We start from the raw sequence: 15,646 nt of genomic DNA on the forward strand, positions 1-15,646 counted from the left end.
GGAGAGAGAAACAAAGTTAATGTTTCAGGTTGATGACCCTTCGTCAAAACTGTAATGTTAACTCTGTTTCTCTCCACAGATGCTGCCTGACCTGCTGAGTATTTCCAGCATTTTCTGTTTTTATTTCAGATTTCAGCCTCCGCAGTATTTTGTTTTTGTGTTGTGTGGCAGAAAGCATGAACAGACCTGTGCTGAGCATTGACAGAATGGTAGAAAGTAAGAACAGGGCAGTAGAGAGCACGAACAGACCTGAAGAACGCATTAACACTGTCCATATTTGGTGCAACTCTGGAAATTCACACCACTCCACGGGGTCAGGTTTCGGCCTGAGTTGCTCCTATTTTTTTGGAGCAACTAGTTTAGAATGGAGTATCTTAGAAATTGCAATTCTCGGCATTTAGTCCAGTTCTAGTCAGTTAGAACAGTTTCATTTTAGAACAGATTATTTTTTCAAAAGGGGGCGTGTCCAGCCACTTACGCCTGTTTTGAAAGTTTAGGCAGCGAAAACTTGCTCCAAACTAACTTAGAATGGAGTAAGTGTAGATTTTTGTATGCTCAGAAAAACCTTGCCTACACTTAGAAAATCAGGCGTAGGGAACGAGAGATAGGGGGGGGGGGGCGGGGAGTTTACAAACATGAAACACATCACTTTTACAACAAATAAATCAATAAATCAACCAATAAATCAATCAAAAAAAATTAAAAAATTAAAAATAAAAAAATAATTAAAAAATCAATAAATATAAAAATTAAATTTCTACTCACCGACTGCAGCACTGGGAGCCCTCCACCAGCGTGCTGGGATGGGCCCCCCCCAGTGTGTCTGTCTCTGTCTCTGTCAGTGTCTCTCTGTCTGTGAATGTCTCTGTGTTCTCGACAGCGAGGAGTGGGGGGAGGAAAGTGGGAGGAAGGGGGGAGGAGAGGCAGAGAGAGAGAGAGGGAGGGAGGGAGGGAGAGAGAGGGGAGGGAGAAGCAGGGAGGAGGGGTGGGAGGGGGAGAGGAGAGGGAGGGAGGGGGGGAGATGGGGGAGGGAGGGGGGGAGGGGGGAGAGGGGGGAGAGAGGAAGAGGGAGGGCCCGGCCGACGAGAAGAAGCTGGGCCGAAGACGTGGAGAGGGAGCGGACCGGACCTGAAGTGGGGAGGGTGGAGCTGGAGCGGGAGCTGGGGGTGTGGGGTAGCGGCAGGCAGCGGAGCGGGAGCTGAACAGGGTGGGGCAGGAGAGAGCCGGAACAGGAGCTGGGGGGTGGGGTGTGCGGGAGAGAGCTGGATCGGGAGCGGGAGCTGGCGGGGGGATGGGGGGGGGGGCTGGTGCAGGAGAGAGCCGAGCTGGGCGGGGGCAGGAGAGAGCCAGAGGGAGTGGGAGCTGAACTGGAGGGGAGGGGGGGGGGTGGGTAGGGGGGGGGTGGGGGGAACCGGAGCCGGAGCAGGAGCTCGAAGGAGGGAGGTGCAGTCTGATCTTCGCTGCCCCAGTGAGCCCATTCGGCCAGGGCTAGGGGGCGGTGTGCTTCGGGCCCATCCCATTGTAGCGCGCATGTGCAGAGGTCCCGGCACTGTTTTCAGCGCTGGGACCTGGCTCCGCCCCCCCACAGCTCGTGCTGCGCCGCGCCGAGGGCCTGGATCGACCTGAGGGAGTGGAGAATAGCGAGGTAAGTTTGCGGCGCGGTTTTGAGCGCGGAAATCAGGCGTGGCTCACGGTGTTGCGCTGTTCTAGGCGCGGCCCGAAACTTGAGCCCCAAGAATGGCTTCATGGAAATGAACAAAAAAGAAAACTGAATTTTACAGGCTATGGACTTGACTCCTACTTCTGTGCTATTCTTTAAGTAAAGCATCTTTTTTTGGACTTTCCACCATCTCCTCAGAATTGATGAGGGTCATTTTTCCTCTAACTGTAACCCCATGCCATGCCTGTTGTCTTCTTCCCACACCAGAGGTTTGTTCATATTGCTCCTTTACAATACTGACCAGTGCCTACGTAACTGCACAATATGCTTATTTTAATTTTTATTCGTTCACGGGATGTGGCCGTCGCTGGCTAGGCCAGCATTTATTGCCCATCCCTAATTGCCCTTGAGAAGTTGGTGGAGAGCCGCCTTCCTGAACCGCTGCAGCCCTTGTGGTGAAGGTACTCCCACAGTGCTGTTAGGGAGGCAGTTCCAGGATTTTGACCCAGCGACGGTGAAGGAACGGTGATATACTTCCAAGTCAGGATGGTGTGTGACTTGGAGGGGACCATGGAGGTGGTGATGTTCCCATGCACCTGCTGCCCTTGTCCTTCTAGGTGGTAGAAGTCATGGGTTTGGGAGGTGCTGCCGAAGAAGCCTTGGTGAGTTGCTGCAGTGCATCTTGTAGAAGGTACACACTGCAGCCACGGTGCGCCGGTGGTGGAGGGAGTGAATGTTTAAGGTGGAGGAAGAGGTGCCAATCAAGCGGGCTGCTTTGTCCTGGATGGTGTCAAAGCTTTGTGAGTGTTGTTGGAGCTGCACTCATCCAGGCAAGTGCAGAGTATTCAATCACACTCCTGACTTGTGCCTTGTAGATGGTGGAAAGGCTTTGGGGAGTCAGGAAGTCAGGAGGTGAGACACTCGCTGCAGAATACCCAGCCTCTGACCTGCTCTTGTTGCCACAGTATTTACGTGGCTGGTCCAGTTAAGCTTCTGGTTAATGTTGACCCCCAGGATGTTGATGGTGGGGGATTCGGTGATGGTAATGCTGTTGAATGTGAAGGGCGGTGGTTAGACTCTCACTTGTTGGAGATGGTCATTGCCTGGCACTTGTGTGGTGCAACTGTTACTTAACACTTATCAGCCCAAGCCTGAATGCCATCCAGGTCTTGCTACATGTAGGCACGGACTGCTCCAATATCTGAGGAGTTACGAACGACACTGAACACTATGCAATCATCAGCGAATATCTCCACTTCTGACCTTATGATGGAGGGAAGGTCATAGATGAAGTAGCTGCAGATGGTTGTGCTGAGGACACTGCCCTGAGGAACTCCTGCAGTGATGTCCTGGAGCTGGGATGATTGACCTCCAACAACAACAACAACCCCCTTCCTTTGTGCTAGGTATGACTCCAGCCATTGGAGAGTTTCCCCCTGATTCCCAATTACTGGGGCACTTTGATGCTACACTCTGCCAACTGCTGCCTTGATGTCGAAGGCAGTCACTCTCACCTCGCCTCTGGAATTCAGCTCTTTTGCCCATGTTTGGACCAAGGCTGTAATGAGGTCTGGAGCCGAGTAGTTCTGACGGAACCTAAACTGGGCATCGGTGAGCAGGTTATTGTTGAGTAAGTGCCGCTTGATAGCACTGTCGACGACACCTTCCATCACTTTGCTAATGATTGAGAGTAGGCTGATGGGGCGGTAATTGGCCAGATTAGATTGTCTTGCTTTTTGCAGACAGGACATACCTGGGCAGTTTTCCACATTGTCGGATAGATGCCAGTGTTGTAGTATACTGGAACAGCTTGGCTAGAGGCACGGCTAGTTCTGGAGCACAAGTCATCAGCACGACAGCCGTGATGTTGTCGGGGCCCATAGCCTTTACTGTATCCAGTGCGCTCAGTTGCTTCTTGATATCACGTGGTGTGAATCGAATTGGCTGAAGACTGGCATCTCTGATGGTGGGGCCCTCAGGAGGAGGCTGATATGGATCATCCACTCGGCTACTTCTGGCTGAAGATGGTTGCAAACGCTTCAGCCTTGTCTTTCGCACTCGCGCACTGGGCTCCGCCATCATTGAGGATGGGGATATTCATGGAGCCTCCTCTTATTAGTTGTCTAATTGTTCACCACCGTTCACGACTGGATGTGGCAGGACTGCAGAGCTTTGATCTGATCCATTGATTGTGAGATCGCTTAGCTCTGACTATGGCATGCTACTTCCGCTGGTTAGCATGCATGTAGTCCTGTGTTGCAGTGTCCCCAGATTGGCACCTCCTTTTTAGTTACATCTGGTACTGCTCCTGACACGCACTTCTACATACCTCATTGAACCAGGGTTGGTCCCCTGGCTTGATGATAATATAGAGTGAGGGATATGCCGGGCCATGAGGTTACAGATTGTGGTGGAATACAATTCTGCTGTCGTTGATGGCCCACAGCGCCTCATGAATGCCCAGTTTTGAGCTGCTAGATCAGTTCTGAATTTGTCCCACATAGCACGATGATAGTGCCACACAACACGATGGAGGGTTTCCTCAGTGTGAAGACGAACTTCATCTCCACAATGATTGTGCGGTGATCACTGCTACCAATGCTGTCATAGACAGCTGCATCGCCGACAGGTAGATTGGTGCAGACATGGTCAAGTAAGTTCTTCCCTCGTGTTCTTTCTCTTACTACCTGCCGCAGGCCCAGTCCGACAGCTACATCCTTCAGGATTCGGCCAGCATGGTCGTCAGTGTATGGATTCTCCAATCCATTGCCTGGAGATCTGGGACCTGTGAACAGGGAAAGCAACATCTCCTGAACCAATCAGATTGAAGAATCCTTACTGAGACAAAGAAGGGGTGAAATTGCCCCGTGCCCCCAGTTGGGGTGGTAAACTTCCGTGCCGGGACTTTTATCGCCTGTAGTGGAAGTCCCACCTCCGGTGTGGAATTGGGCACAAGCGTCCCTCCGAGGAAGCGGAGCACTGTCTCCGGCTCTCACTGTGTCCTTTGGAGGGGCGCTCCCAGGGCGGGAGCCCAGTGTCTCACTCAGGAGCACTGGCTTTTCCCTCGTGTTCTTTCTCTCACCAGCTGCTGCAGCCCCAGTCTGACAGCTACGTCCTTCAGGATTCAGCCAGCTCGGTCGGCAGTGTATGGATTCTCCAATCCATTGCCTGGAGATCTGGGACCTGTGAACAGGGAAAGCAACATCTCCTTAACCAATCAGATTGAAGAATCTGCAGGCCCCGTTGGCGGTTGACACTGGGCCACCAGGGAGGCAATTGACTGGGCCAGCTGGCACCCATAACGGAGTGCCGGGCTGCATGATGTCGTCGCGAGGGCCACCATTGTCGTGCTGACTGAGGAGTCGGCTGACAAAAAAATCATGACGGCCCGCGGTGCGAAAGGCCTCCCCGATAAGGGGTGCCCTGGCGGTGGCTGTCTAACATCCTTGCGGCCGGGGAGGCAAATTCCCCCACGGGTTGCAAAGTGGTTGTCGTAGGACAGTATGGGGTCGGCACACACTACGATGATGCCATTGCCGGACTGGCGTGGGGCGTGGTGCTACTGGCACATGGTCCCCCAAACCCACAGAGCAATTTCCCGGGAGGCGCAATCACCCCCTTCGCTCCAAATCCATTCAAGAGAATGTGAAAGCAGCTTTAAAAAGTGTTAAATTGTGCCATAAATATACAACACAGTGACCGAAACATTATTTTTGCTGACAGGGTCTCCAGATTGGAACCAGGGAGCTGGAAGAAATGGGAGCTAAGTTTTGTACAGGGCTCCTGAAGCTAAAGAAAGATGCATTGTTGTGTGGCAAACAACTGATATCCCAAGATACCGCTCTACTTGATTTTGAACATGAACTCCAGAATGTTAGATACATCTCACACAGGTAAGTGGAGGCTGGTTTTTCGATGGCTAGTTATGGAATGATTTGCAGTGTCCACTCTCAGTTTAGGGAGATAACTGACGGAAGTTTTTCAATTATTGAGCAACCTACATGAAGGGCCAAGACTCATAGTGCAGGACACCATTCGGACTGAATAGAGTACGAGGGAAGATAAGATAAATCAGGAAGCAGTGATAAGATGTGGTCAAGCTCGGCTTTTAGATTGTGCAAGGAAAGGAAGATCAAGGGAGATGAGGAACTCCACAATAGTTAGGTCCTGAGAAAGAATGATGTGAAGTAAGAGATGGTCCAGGGCCTGAGACAAGCAAAGCACAAATATCTGGCAGAGTTCAGACAGCCCTTTTCCCACACGCATATGGAATCTGTCAAGTATGGAAGAACTCCACAAGATTGAGTACTGTGAGTTAAAACTGATGTGACCGTAGTCTCTTCAATACAACTCCAGAGTGCCTAAGCAGCATGGCAGACAACCTTTTATACTCCCTTGCATGAGGTGTGCAGGTGACCCTTGGGCCTCCAACAGTTGCGCCCTCTGGTGGCAAGTCTTACACAGTTACAATGTTTACATATATAACAGAATCAGTAACCTGTACTGTGTTGGAGTTGGCCCTCTGCCTATATACGCAATGGTATCAGTCATGTGCAATATGTTAGAGTCAGCTCCCTCCCCAAGCACGTATAATGCAATCTGTAACCTGCAGTATGTTGGAGCCAAACCTCTTCCACACACGATACAATCAGTAACCTGCAGATTGTCTGAGTCGGTTTATTCCCATACATCAGTTTTGTCCAATACATATGGCTCCTTGGGAATTCAGATATGGCTAATTACATTTTTGGTTATTTAGTAAAAATGGAGTAATAGACACTGTTGTTGGGCTATTAATTTCAATATTCATATTCACATGGCTATGCACGCATACTTTAACCTTTTTGTGCGTTTGTTGGTAAATGGTAAGACGAAAAGTAGAGTGTGAGAATTTTAGTGTGTTTCCTTCCTTTGTTGCTGCATATTGGTTATCTGCTAAAATGGTGGTAACATGGGAGAACAGGAATTCAGCCCCATGGAAACACCAACAACATTGCATGGTCAGCCCAACCAATCCGAATAACCATTCTAGGCCAGCAGAGGAAAGCAACCCCAACCAATAACGAGCAGCTACAACAGGGCTATCACAGCTAAGGATAAGTAGCATCCAACGGTGTTCTGGGTGGAGAGCGGGGGCAGGGTGGGGACGGAGAGCGGGGGCAGGGTGCGGACGGAGAGCGGGGACAGGGTGGAGAGGGCGAGCGGGGGCAGGGTGCGGACGGAGAGCGGGGGCAGGGTGGGGAGGGCGAGCGGAGGCAGGGTGGGGAGGGCGAGCGGGGGCAGGGTGGGGAGGGCGAGCGGGGGCAGGGTGGGGACGGAGAGCGGGGACAGGGTGGGGAGGGCGAGCGGGGGCAGGGTGGGGAGGCCGAGCGGGGGCAGGGTGGGGAGGGCGAGCGGGGGCAGGGTGGGGACGGAGAGCGGGGGCAGGGTGGGGAGGGCGAGCGGGGGCAGGGTGGGGACGGAGAGCGGGGGCAGGGTGGGGAGGGCGAGCGGGGGCAGGGTGGGGAGGGCGAGCGGGGGCAGGGTGGGGAGGGCGAGCGGGGGCAGGGTGGGGAGGGCGAGCGGGGGCAGGGTGGGGAGGGCGAGCGGGGGCAGGGTGGGGAGGGCGAGCGGGGGCAGGGTGCGGACGGAGAGCGGGGACACGGTGGGGACGGAGAGCGGGGGCAGGGTGCGGACGGAGAGCGGGGGCAGGGTGGGGAGGGCGAGCGGGGGCAGGGTGGGGAGGGCGAGCGGGGGCAGGGTGGGGAGGGCGAGCGGGGGCAGGGTGGGGAGGGCGAGCGGGGGCAGGGTGGGGAGGGCGAGCGGGGGCAGGGTGGAGACGGAGAGCGGGGGCAGGGTGCGGAGGGAGAGCGGGGGCAGGGTCTGGCGCATCTTGTGGTGCGAATCAACATTCTCAGCTATCACATTTATGAAGTCAAAGTACCACTCGCAACTGCTGGACAAAAACCAAGAAGCTGCACTTTGTTGTGACGTGCCTGATAAATGCATGCCAGCATTCCAAACTGGTGAAAGAGAAGGACTGCAAATGTTCACATTTAGTGATGGTAGATATAAACATGAAGTACAATTGAATGCGGCATTTTCTACAAGTGTATGTGACTAAACGGTGTCGCCATAGTCATGCCTGTGGCTAGTCAGCGATTTGTATTGGACAACACTTAGTGTCGGCCCTCTCCCACACATGATGTAATCAGTAACCTGCAATATCAGAGTCGCTGTTCTCCCACACACAACGGAATGACCATCCTGTGATTAAGTGACAGTGATTAGGTTGTTTACAGGAAGGTGCAGTGAGTCGCTGGATGCGCTACAGTTAATTCCCGATGATCACTGCAGCGCATTTTGTTTACATGGGCCCTGATGTTGTCGGGGATGTTGCTGCACTGTTTTACATTGTGTTGTGTTTATAACCCGTGTGTAGAGAGAGCAGCAGAAACACTGATTAATCTCTACTCATCTGAATCAACAGGGCAAGTGACATCACAAATTTAAATAGAACACATCACAGCTGAGCAGCCAGCACCATAAGCACTGCCTTAGAACATAATAGGAGCAACATTAGGCCATATGGCCCCTCGAGCCTGCGCCGCCATTCAATGGCTGAGCTGATTTTCGCCTCAAATCCACTTCCCTACCCGCTCCCCATAACCCTTGACTCCCTTAGTGTTAAAAATATGTTTATCTCCACCTTAAATATATTCAAAGACACAGCCTCCTCGGCTCACTGGAGTAGAGAATTCCAAAGATTCACGACCCTCTGAGAGAAGAAATTCCTACTTATCTCTGTTTTAAATGGGCAACCCCTTATTCTGAAATGATGCCCCCTAGTTCTAGATTCCCCCACGAGGGGAAACATCCTCTCTGCATCTACCCGTCAAGCCCCCTCAAAAATCTTAAACATTTTAATAAGATCATCTCTCATTCTTCGAAACTCCAATGAGTATAAGCCCAACCTGCTCAACCTTTCTTCATAAGACAACCCCTTCATCTCAGGAATCAACCTCATGAACCTTCTCGGAACCGTCTCCAATGCAAGTAGATCCCTCCTTAAATAGGGAGACCAAAAAAAACTGCACGCAGTACTCCAGGTGTGGTCTCATCAGTGCCCTGTACATTTGTAGATTTCCCTACTTTTATACTCCATCCCCCTTGTTATAAAGGCCAACATTCCATTTGCCTTCTTAATTACTTGTTGTATTTGCAAGCTAACATTTTGTGTTTCATGTACAAGGACTCCCAGATCCCTCTATACCTCAGCATTTTGTAATCTCTCCATATTTAAATAATAATTAGCTTTTTTATTTTTCCTACCAAAGTGGATAACCTCACATTTTCCCACAATATACTCCATTTGCCAAATGTTTGCCCACTCACTTAGCCTATCCCTTTGCAGATTCTTTGTGTCCTACTCACAACTTGCTTTCCCTCCTATCATTGGTCCCTTTCATCTAAATGATTAATATAAATTGTAAATAGTTCAGGCCCCAGCACTGATCCCAATGGCACCCCACCAGTTACAGTTTGCCATACTGAAAATGACCCATTTATCTTGACTCTCTGTTTTCTGTTAGTTAGCCAATTCTCTCTCTATGCTAATATATTACCCCCAACCCCATGAGCTCTTATCTTGTGCAGTAACTTTTTATGTGGCACCTTATCGAATGCCTTCTGGAAATCTAAATACACCACATCTACTGGTTCCCCTTTATCTACTCATTACATCCTCAGTGAACTCCAGCAAAATTGTCAAACATGATTTCACTCTCATAAAACTATGCTGACTCTGCTTGACTATTACGATTTTCTTAATGTCCTGCTACTACTTCCTTGATAATGGACTCCAGCATTTTCCCAATGACAGATGTTAGGCTAACTGGTCTATAGTTTCCCACTTTCTGTCTCCCTCCTTTCTTAAATAGGGGCTTTACATTTGTGGTTTTCCAATCCGCTGGAACTGCTTCAGAATCCAAGGAATTTTGATAGATTACAACCAATGCATCCACTATCTCTGCAGCCACTTCTTTTAAGACCCTAGGATGCAAGCCATCAGGTCCAGGGGACTCTGCCTTTAGTCCCATTAGTTTGCCGACTACTTTTTCTCTAGTGATAGTGATTGTTTTAAATTCCCCCCTCCCAATAGCCCCTTGATTGTCAATTAGTGAGATGCTTTTAGTGTCTTCTGCCCTGAAGACTGATACACAAAATATTTATTCAAAGTCTCTGCCATTTCTCTCACACCAATCTTTGAGCCACGCATTTATCTCTCTGATCTTGCTTATCCTATGCAAATTTGCTTGTGGCTCAGGTTGTAATCCAGAGATTATTAGCTTTGTGGTTCTGCTTTCTAATTTAGCCCCTAGCTGCTCATATTTCCTCAGCAAAACCTCTTTCTTTGTCGTTGGTACTTCAGCAAGACATTCTGTTTGGCACTTGATGAGGCTCAACAAATGTAACACCATCAGGTATTCGAGATTGGGTCCTTGCTGGCACTTGGTGCTCATGGTATTGGTGCCATCCTCTCTTCCCCCTGCCGACCCCTCCCGTGTCGGCAACCCACGATCCCCGACCACACCCCTCCTAATCCCTGACCGAGCCCATGCCATCCAACGACCCCTCCCGATCCCGACCTCCTGCTGATCCTCTGACCATACCGACCCCGTGATCCCTTCCCCCACCCCCCCCACTATCCCCGACCATGTCAACCCCACGATTCCTCCCCCCACACCACGATTCCTCCCCCCATCCCACGATTCACAACCCCCCCCCCCACCCGATCCCCGACCATGCCGACCCTGTGATCCCTTCCCCCCTACGATCCCCGACAATGCCAATTACACGATTCCTCCCCATCCCACAATTCACCGCCCCCCACCCGATACCTGACCATGCCGACCCTGTGATCCCTTCCCCTCCCCCAGCCCCCTCTATCCCCGACCATGCCAACCCACCCATTCCTCCCCCCATCCCACGATTTACGATCCTCCCTCCCCCACCCAATCGCCGACCATGCCGATCCCGTGACCCTTCCCCCGGACCGACCCCTCACAGGTGAGCCTCTCAATTTGGCTGGCTGCGGGCAGTAATCTGAGGCCTCGCATTCAAATCCGGCCCTGGCTTTAAATTCGGCAGGGCCTGTGGGAGACCCGGCCTCCCGGGTTTCCCGCTCGCCTCGGAGGACCCCCAGCCCGCCTCCCTTGAGAAAATGACTGTGGGACCCACAGTCCCTTCAGGATCTGAGGAGGAGCTGGGAGCAAAGTCTTGGAAACTGAAAACACAGCATTTTGGTGGCGGGGTGCTTCTGGCCCAGTCTGACCTTCCTCCCCTGATTCCAGGTGCTGGGCCCTGCCATGGGCTGGGCCTGCACTGTGGCAACATCAGACCTACAGTCAGAAATACAGGTAGGTTCAAGTCAGGTCATGTCCCCTTTGGGCGTTCTCCACTGGCTTTTATAGGCAGGGGTGGGCAGTTATGGGGTTTGGTAGGTGTCATCTATCTTACATTATTATATATAACTGTATCCTAACATGCTATACATGACTGTAATAAGATATGACCTGTAACCACCAGCATACCTTACCACCGGGGGGTGCACTTGCAAGAGACAGGTATATAAGCACAGGTCTCAGGCAAGTGCAGCATTCCAGAGCTGTGAAATAAAAGTGCAGGTCCAGAGTGACCTTGACTTCACTACCTGCCTCGTGTGAATCTGTACTGAGGGGACAGGACTTTACAGTAGGGAGAAACATTGGCCCTATTGCAAGAAGCAAATACTTACTCACTGGCGTTTCATTGATTTCAGTATGTGGATACTTAATTTACAAACTTAATCCGTATTGATTCAAGTGTCTCTTTCTTCAAAGCCATATTTAGCACTTGCACTAACTCGGTGAGTTGAGGTGTAGCGGTAGATTTTAAGCCAGCCCACCCAGCATTAAGGGGGCGAGCATGTCGATAAAATGGTAGAGGGGGGGCATGGGTTCCCGCCCCTTGCCATTGTGATTTGCCCGATAACCTTCGCCACCTTGGTTGTGCCTCGGAAGCAGTGTTCAGCTCCCACCCCAATTCCCGCTCCTGCCCACCGGCCCTGACATCATTCCCACGGTTTTCGGTTTGCGCACCGATTTGAACCATTTAAATGAGGCCTGGCCGTTAAAAGCGACTTCCAGCCGCACCATCCACTTCAGCCCCTTCACGCACCAATCCCACCGACAGTTACAATTAAATCCGCAGACTCAGCAGAGACACATGAATGTGCAGCAAGTGCACCTCTGGGTTGTTTTGAGTGATAATGTTACACGACAATACTTGCTAAAGCTTACAACATCGTCAATCGGTACCGTGGTGCAATAAGGAAATTTTGCATTATGTGCTTTGAGAGGGGGGAGTCACGGCCGCTGAGAACACGCATCAGATGCTCAACACGCACTTCTTGTGCTGTTCGCTTTTATTTGAGATCTTCGATATACGCTCTCAGGGGTGACACTCCCTGCCAAAAGTCGGAAAATTACCACTAATGTATTAAAAAGGAAAGCAGTACCAATCAATGTGCTGACAGCATGATTTAGTGTGTGGACCCAAGAGAACTTTGCCTCACATCTATGCCTTACTATGCTGAGCAGCTAGTTTTTTTTTCCTGCAAAAGAAAACACATTAACATATCATAGGTCCTACACAATCAAGCTGCAACTCCACACAGCCAGCGGGGCTGGAGCCGAGGTGATTGAGAGCAGGGGCCATGTGTTACAGTGGGGATTGGGCTAGATGCCTCAAAATCCTTAAGGGTCTCATTTGCCGACCTTAATTCGCATTTTCTTTTTCCCCACTACCATTATTTTTTGTGCCAGTACTTTAACAAAAGGGGATGAAAAAAGTCACCTTTGGTGATAGTAACACAATTTTAAAGGAATTCATGAAACAGTTTTTCTAATGGTTTACAAGATCTGGCATACAATATTTGAATCTGAAAACACTTACATTCATAAAGCACCTCTTACGACCACTGGATGTCTCAAAGTGCTTTACAGCCAATGAAGTAATTTTGAAGTGTAGTCACTGTTGCAATGTAATGTGGAAACAAATTTGCTCACAGGAAGCTCCCACAAACAGCAATGTGATGATGACCAGATAATCTGTTTTTGTTATGTTGATTTGAGGGATAAATATTGGCCAGGACACTGGGGATAGCTCCCCTGCTCTTCTTCAAAATTGGGATCTTTTATGTCCACCTGAGAGAACAGGCAGGGCCTCAGTTTAACATCTTATCCAAAGGGTGGCACCTCCAACAGTGCAGTGCTCCCTCAGCACTGTACTGGAGTGTCAGCTCAGATTTTTGGGCCCCCTGGAGTGGGACTTGAACCCACAACTTTCTGACTCTAAGGCAAGAATGCTACCCACTGAGCCACTCACTGGCGCAATCTGTGATTATAATTAAGACAGTTAGGGCAATAAGCGAGGATGTCTGTACATTAGAAATAAAATAACGGCAAGAAGATGCCAGAGAAGAAGTAAACCATGTCAGTCCTGGTGTAATCCAAAAGATGCATATGCTCCAATTTATATGTCATGATGCTGAACTTGTTGGCTTCTCTGCCTGCCTGTCTCCCTGTCCATCATTCTCCCTCTTTCCCTCTGTCTCCATTTTTTAGCCTGTCACTCAGTCTTTGCCTTTCAACTCGAGCCGAACCATTTTACAGGTCAGGCCTCATTTGCTTACGACCAGCGAGTGGTGAGTGCCGAACTTGTGCTCACGTGCAGCTTGCCGATCGAGGGGAAGGCAAAAATTCAGCGGCTCCGACGTGGAGACTTTAAGGACCGCTGGTTAGGCCGCTCACTGCCTGGCATCAATGGGTGAAGCTTGCACAATGCACACTGCCTGTTGGTATCTCAAAATGGCAACATGTAAAGTATAGGATTACAATTAGCATATTATGAGGGGGGGTCTCCCACTTGAAACAAGGCCACCCTAGAATAAGGCCCACCAAATATACCAGTGACCGGAAACGGGGCAGTAAGTGCATTGCTGCAAATGTTGGGACACCACCGGTCTGTTCCTGAAGACCTTGGAATCAGATGTCTGAAAAACAGGGTCTCGGTCTCTCTGTCCGACAGCCTGTCATGCAGCATGAATTTTGTTCAGTTACACCCCTTTCCTTTCTTGTTTATTTTACAAATGGAGTGTCCCTTTATGATGGTGTGTTGAAGCCAAGGATTTTGTTGGCAAAATCATTTCCCGGTTATAATTCTGTGTCACTGAAATATTTGCCAATTTGCACGCTCTTTCTTCTGTCAATAAAGAAAGAGAGAATTGCATTTATGTAGCGCCTTTCATGACCCCGATGGACGTCTCAAAGTGATTTATAGCCAATGATGTACTTTTGGAGTGTAGTCACTGTTGTAATGCTGATTCCTGGCCAGGTCTGGTCCATAGTGCACCAGCAGCCCATCAGTACCTTGTCCAAATGGCTGTTTTTTTTACATGTGAGCCCACACATAAATGACCTCAGGCAGATTCTCATTCATGACTTTCAAAAGGGAGTTGGATAAGAACCTGAAAGAAAAGAATTTGCAGGGCTACGGGGAAAGGGCGGGAGAGTGGGACGAGCTAAAGTGCTCTTGCAGAGAGCCGGCACGGGCTCGACGGGCCGAATGACCTCCTTGCGTGCTGTTAACCATTCCATGATTCTATTTGACAATGGACAGTAACACACCCGTAGTATTGTGACTTTTCATTTCAAACACTCCCAGTTACAGGCAAAGCAGATTACTTGAGAGATTATCACTGCGTCACTGTTTCGTTCTGTCGTCAGGCATCAGAATGTTTGGAGACTGGAGTTTTGTTTCTGAAGTTACTGAAGAAACTCCAGTCTCCAGAATGAAACAGTGACGCAGTGATAATCTCTCAAGTAATCTGCTTTACCTGTAACTGAGAGTGTTTGAAATGAATTTCACAATATTACAGGTGCGTTACTGTCCGTTGTCAAATAGAATCATGGAATGGTTAACAGCTGTCCAGTCATTTAAGAACACTTGATCTGATTCAGTCAAAAGGAAGCAATTTCAGTCACTCTGGTGCTGTTTATTGTATAGTAAGCTCTTTGATACCGTAATTTATTTCCCTGCTTCTTCTTTACCAATGGAGTTTTAGAATTATACTGCCTGCTATTTCTTATTGTGCAGGTAATCCCAGCTGTGCCATCTATTACCTCATTGATCACCTGCACTGACAGGAGATAAATGATATCAAAGCTATTTGCATGTAGTGAGCTGCAGAGGTGTAAGGACCGAGTTCATTAATCAGCTGCAGGCTGTTTGAGGTATGATCAATTTACGGAGCTGTGATTGATTTATCCGACACCTCGGTGAGTTGCGGTAATGCTAACATCTGTCTTATGCCCCGCCTTAAAGGCACACCGTGTTTGTTTTGTTTGTTCCTGAAAGACCCGATCTTAAAGGGACCGACCCATCTCCAGTCGTGGCTGCAGCGTTAGCTCTGTAACTTTATGGAAAACTTCTTCATGGTTCATTTCGGTAAGCAGGGACAGAGGATTGTATTGATAATGACTTTATTGTCGGTGACATGATCAAACACTTGGGGCCCGAACTTGGTGCACTCACCATCCACTGCCGCCGAGTTTTTGGGGCGGTCTCCCCTCGGTGACAGTTTCCTCCAGGCCTCCCGCCAGCGGGAGGGGAGGACCGCTGGGAACCGCCCACTGACTGCTGCTGGCGCGCAAGGTGTGTAAGTGTGCTCCTGCCCGCCGAGCTGCCAGATTCCTCCTGGCGGGTGTCGGTGGCAGCAGGGGGAAGGCTCTCTGTGTGAAGGCAGGTCTAACCCCGACGGTAAGTACAAAGACCTGCAAAAAAAAGTTAGTAAACTTTTTATTTATTTATTTTTTTCAGCGATTTATATGGATGGGGTCCCCTGAAGGTCTTCCAGTGGGGTTTTTTTTTTGTGTAAATTTTTATTTTTATGTGCTCCCCCCTCCC

At 49.9% G+C, this 15,646-nt stretch overlaps 1 protein-coding gene across 1 annotated transcript in view; it reads left to right on the forward strand.

Annotated features, from left to right (window-relative positions):
* Window positions 1-15,646, forward strand: part of LOC139227586 (cytosolic carboxypeptidase 4) — a 267,409-nt gene that overhangs the window by 212,331 nt on the left and 39,432 nt on the right. The window contains exon 22 of the mRNA XM_070858449.1: window positions 5,384-5,553. Within this exon, the coding sequence (XP_070714550.1) occupies window positions 5,384-5,553 (170 nt within the window). The remainder of the gene's footprint in view (window positions 1-5,383; window positions 5,554-15,646) is intronic.

The sequence above is a fragment of the Pristiophorus japonicus genome, chromosome 17 (assembly GCF_044704955.1).
Source record: "Pristiophorus japonicus isolate sPriJap1 chromosome 17, sPriJap1.hap1, whole genome shotgun sequence".
NCBI lineage: Eukaryota > Metazoa > Chordata > Chondrichthyes > Pristiophoridae > Pristiophorus > Pristiophorus japonicus.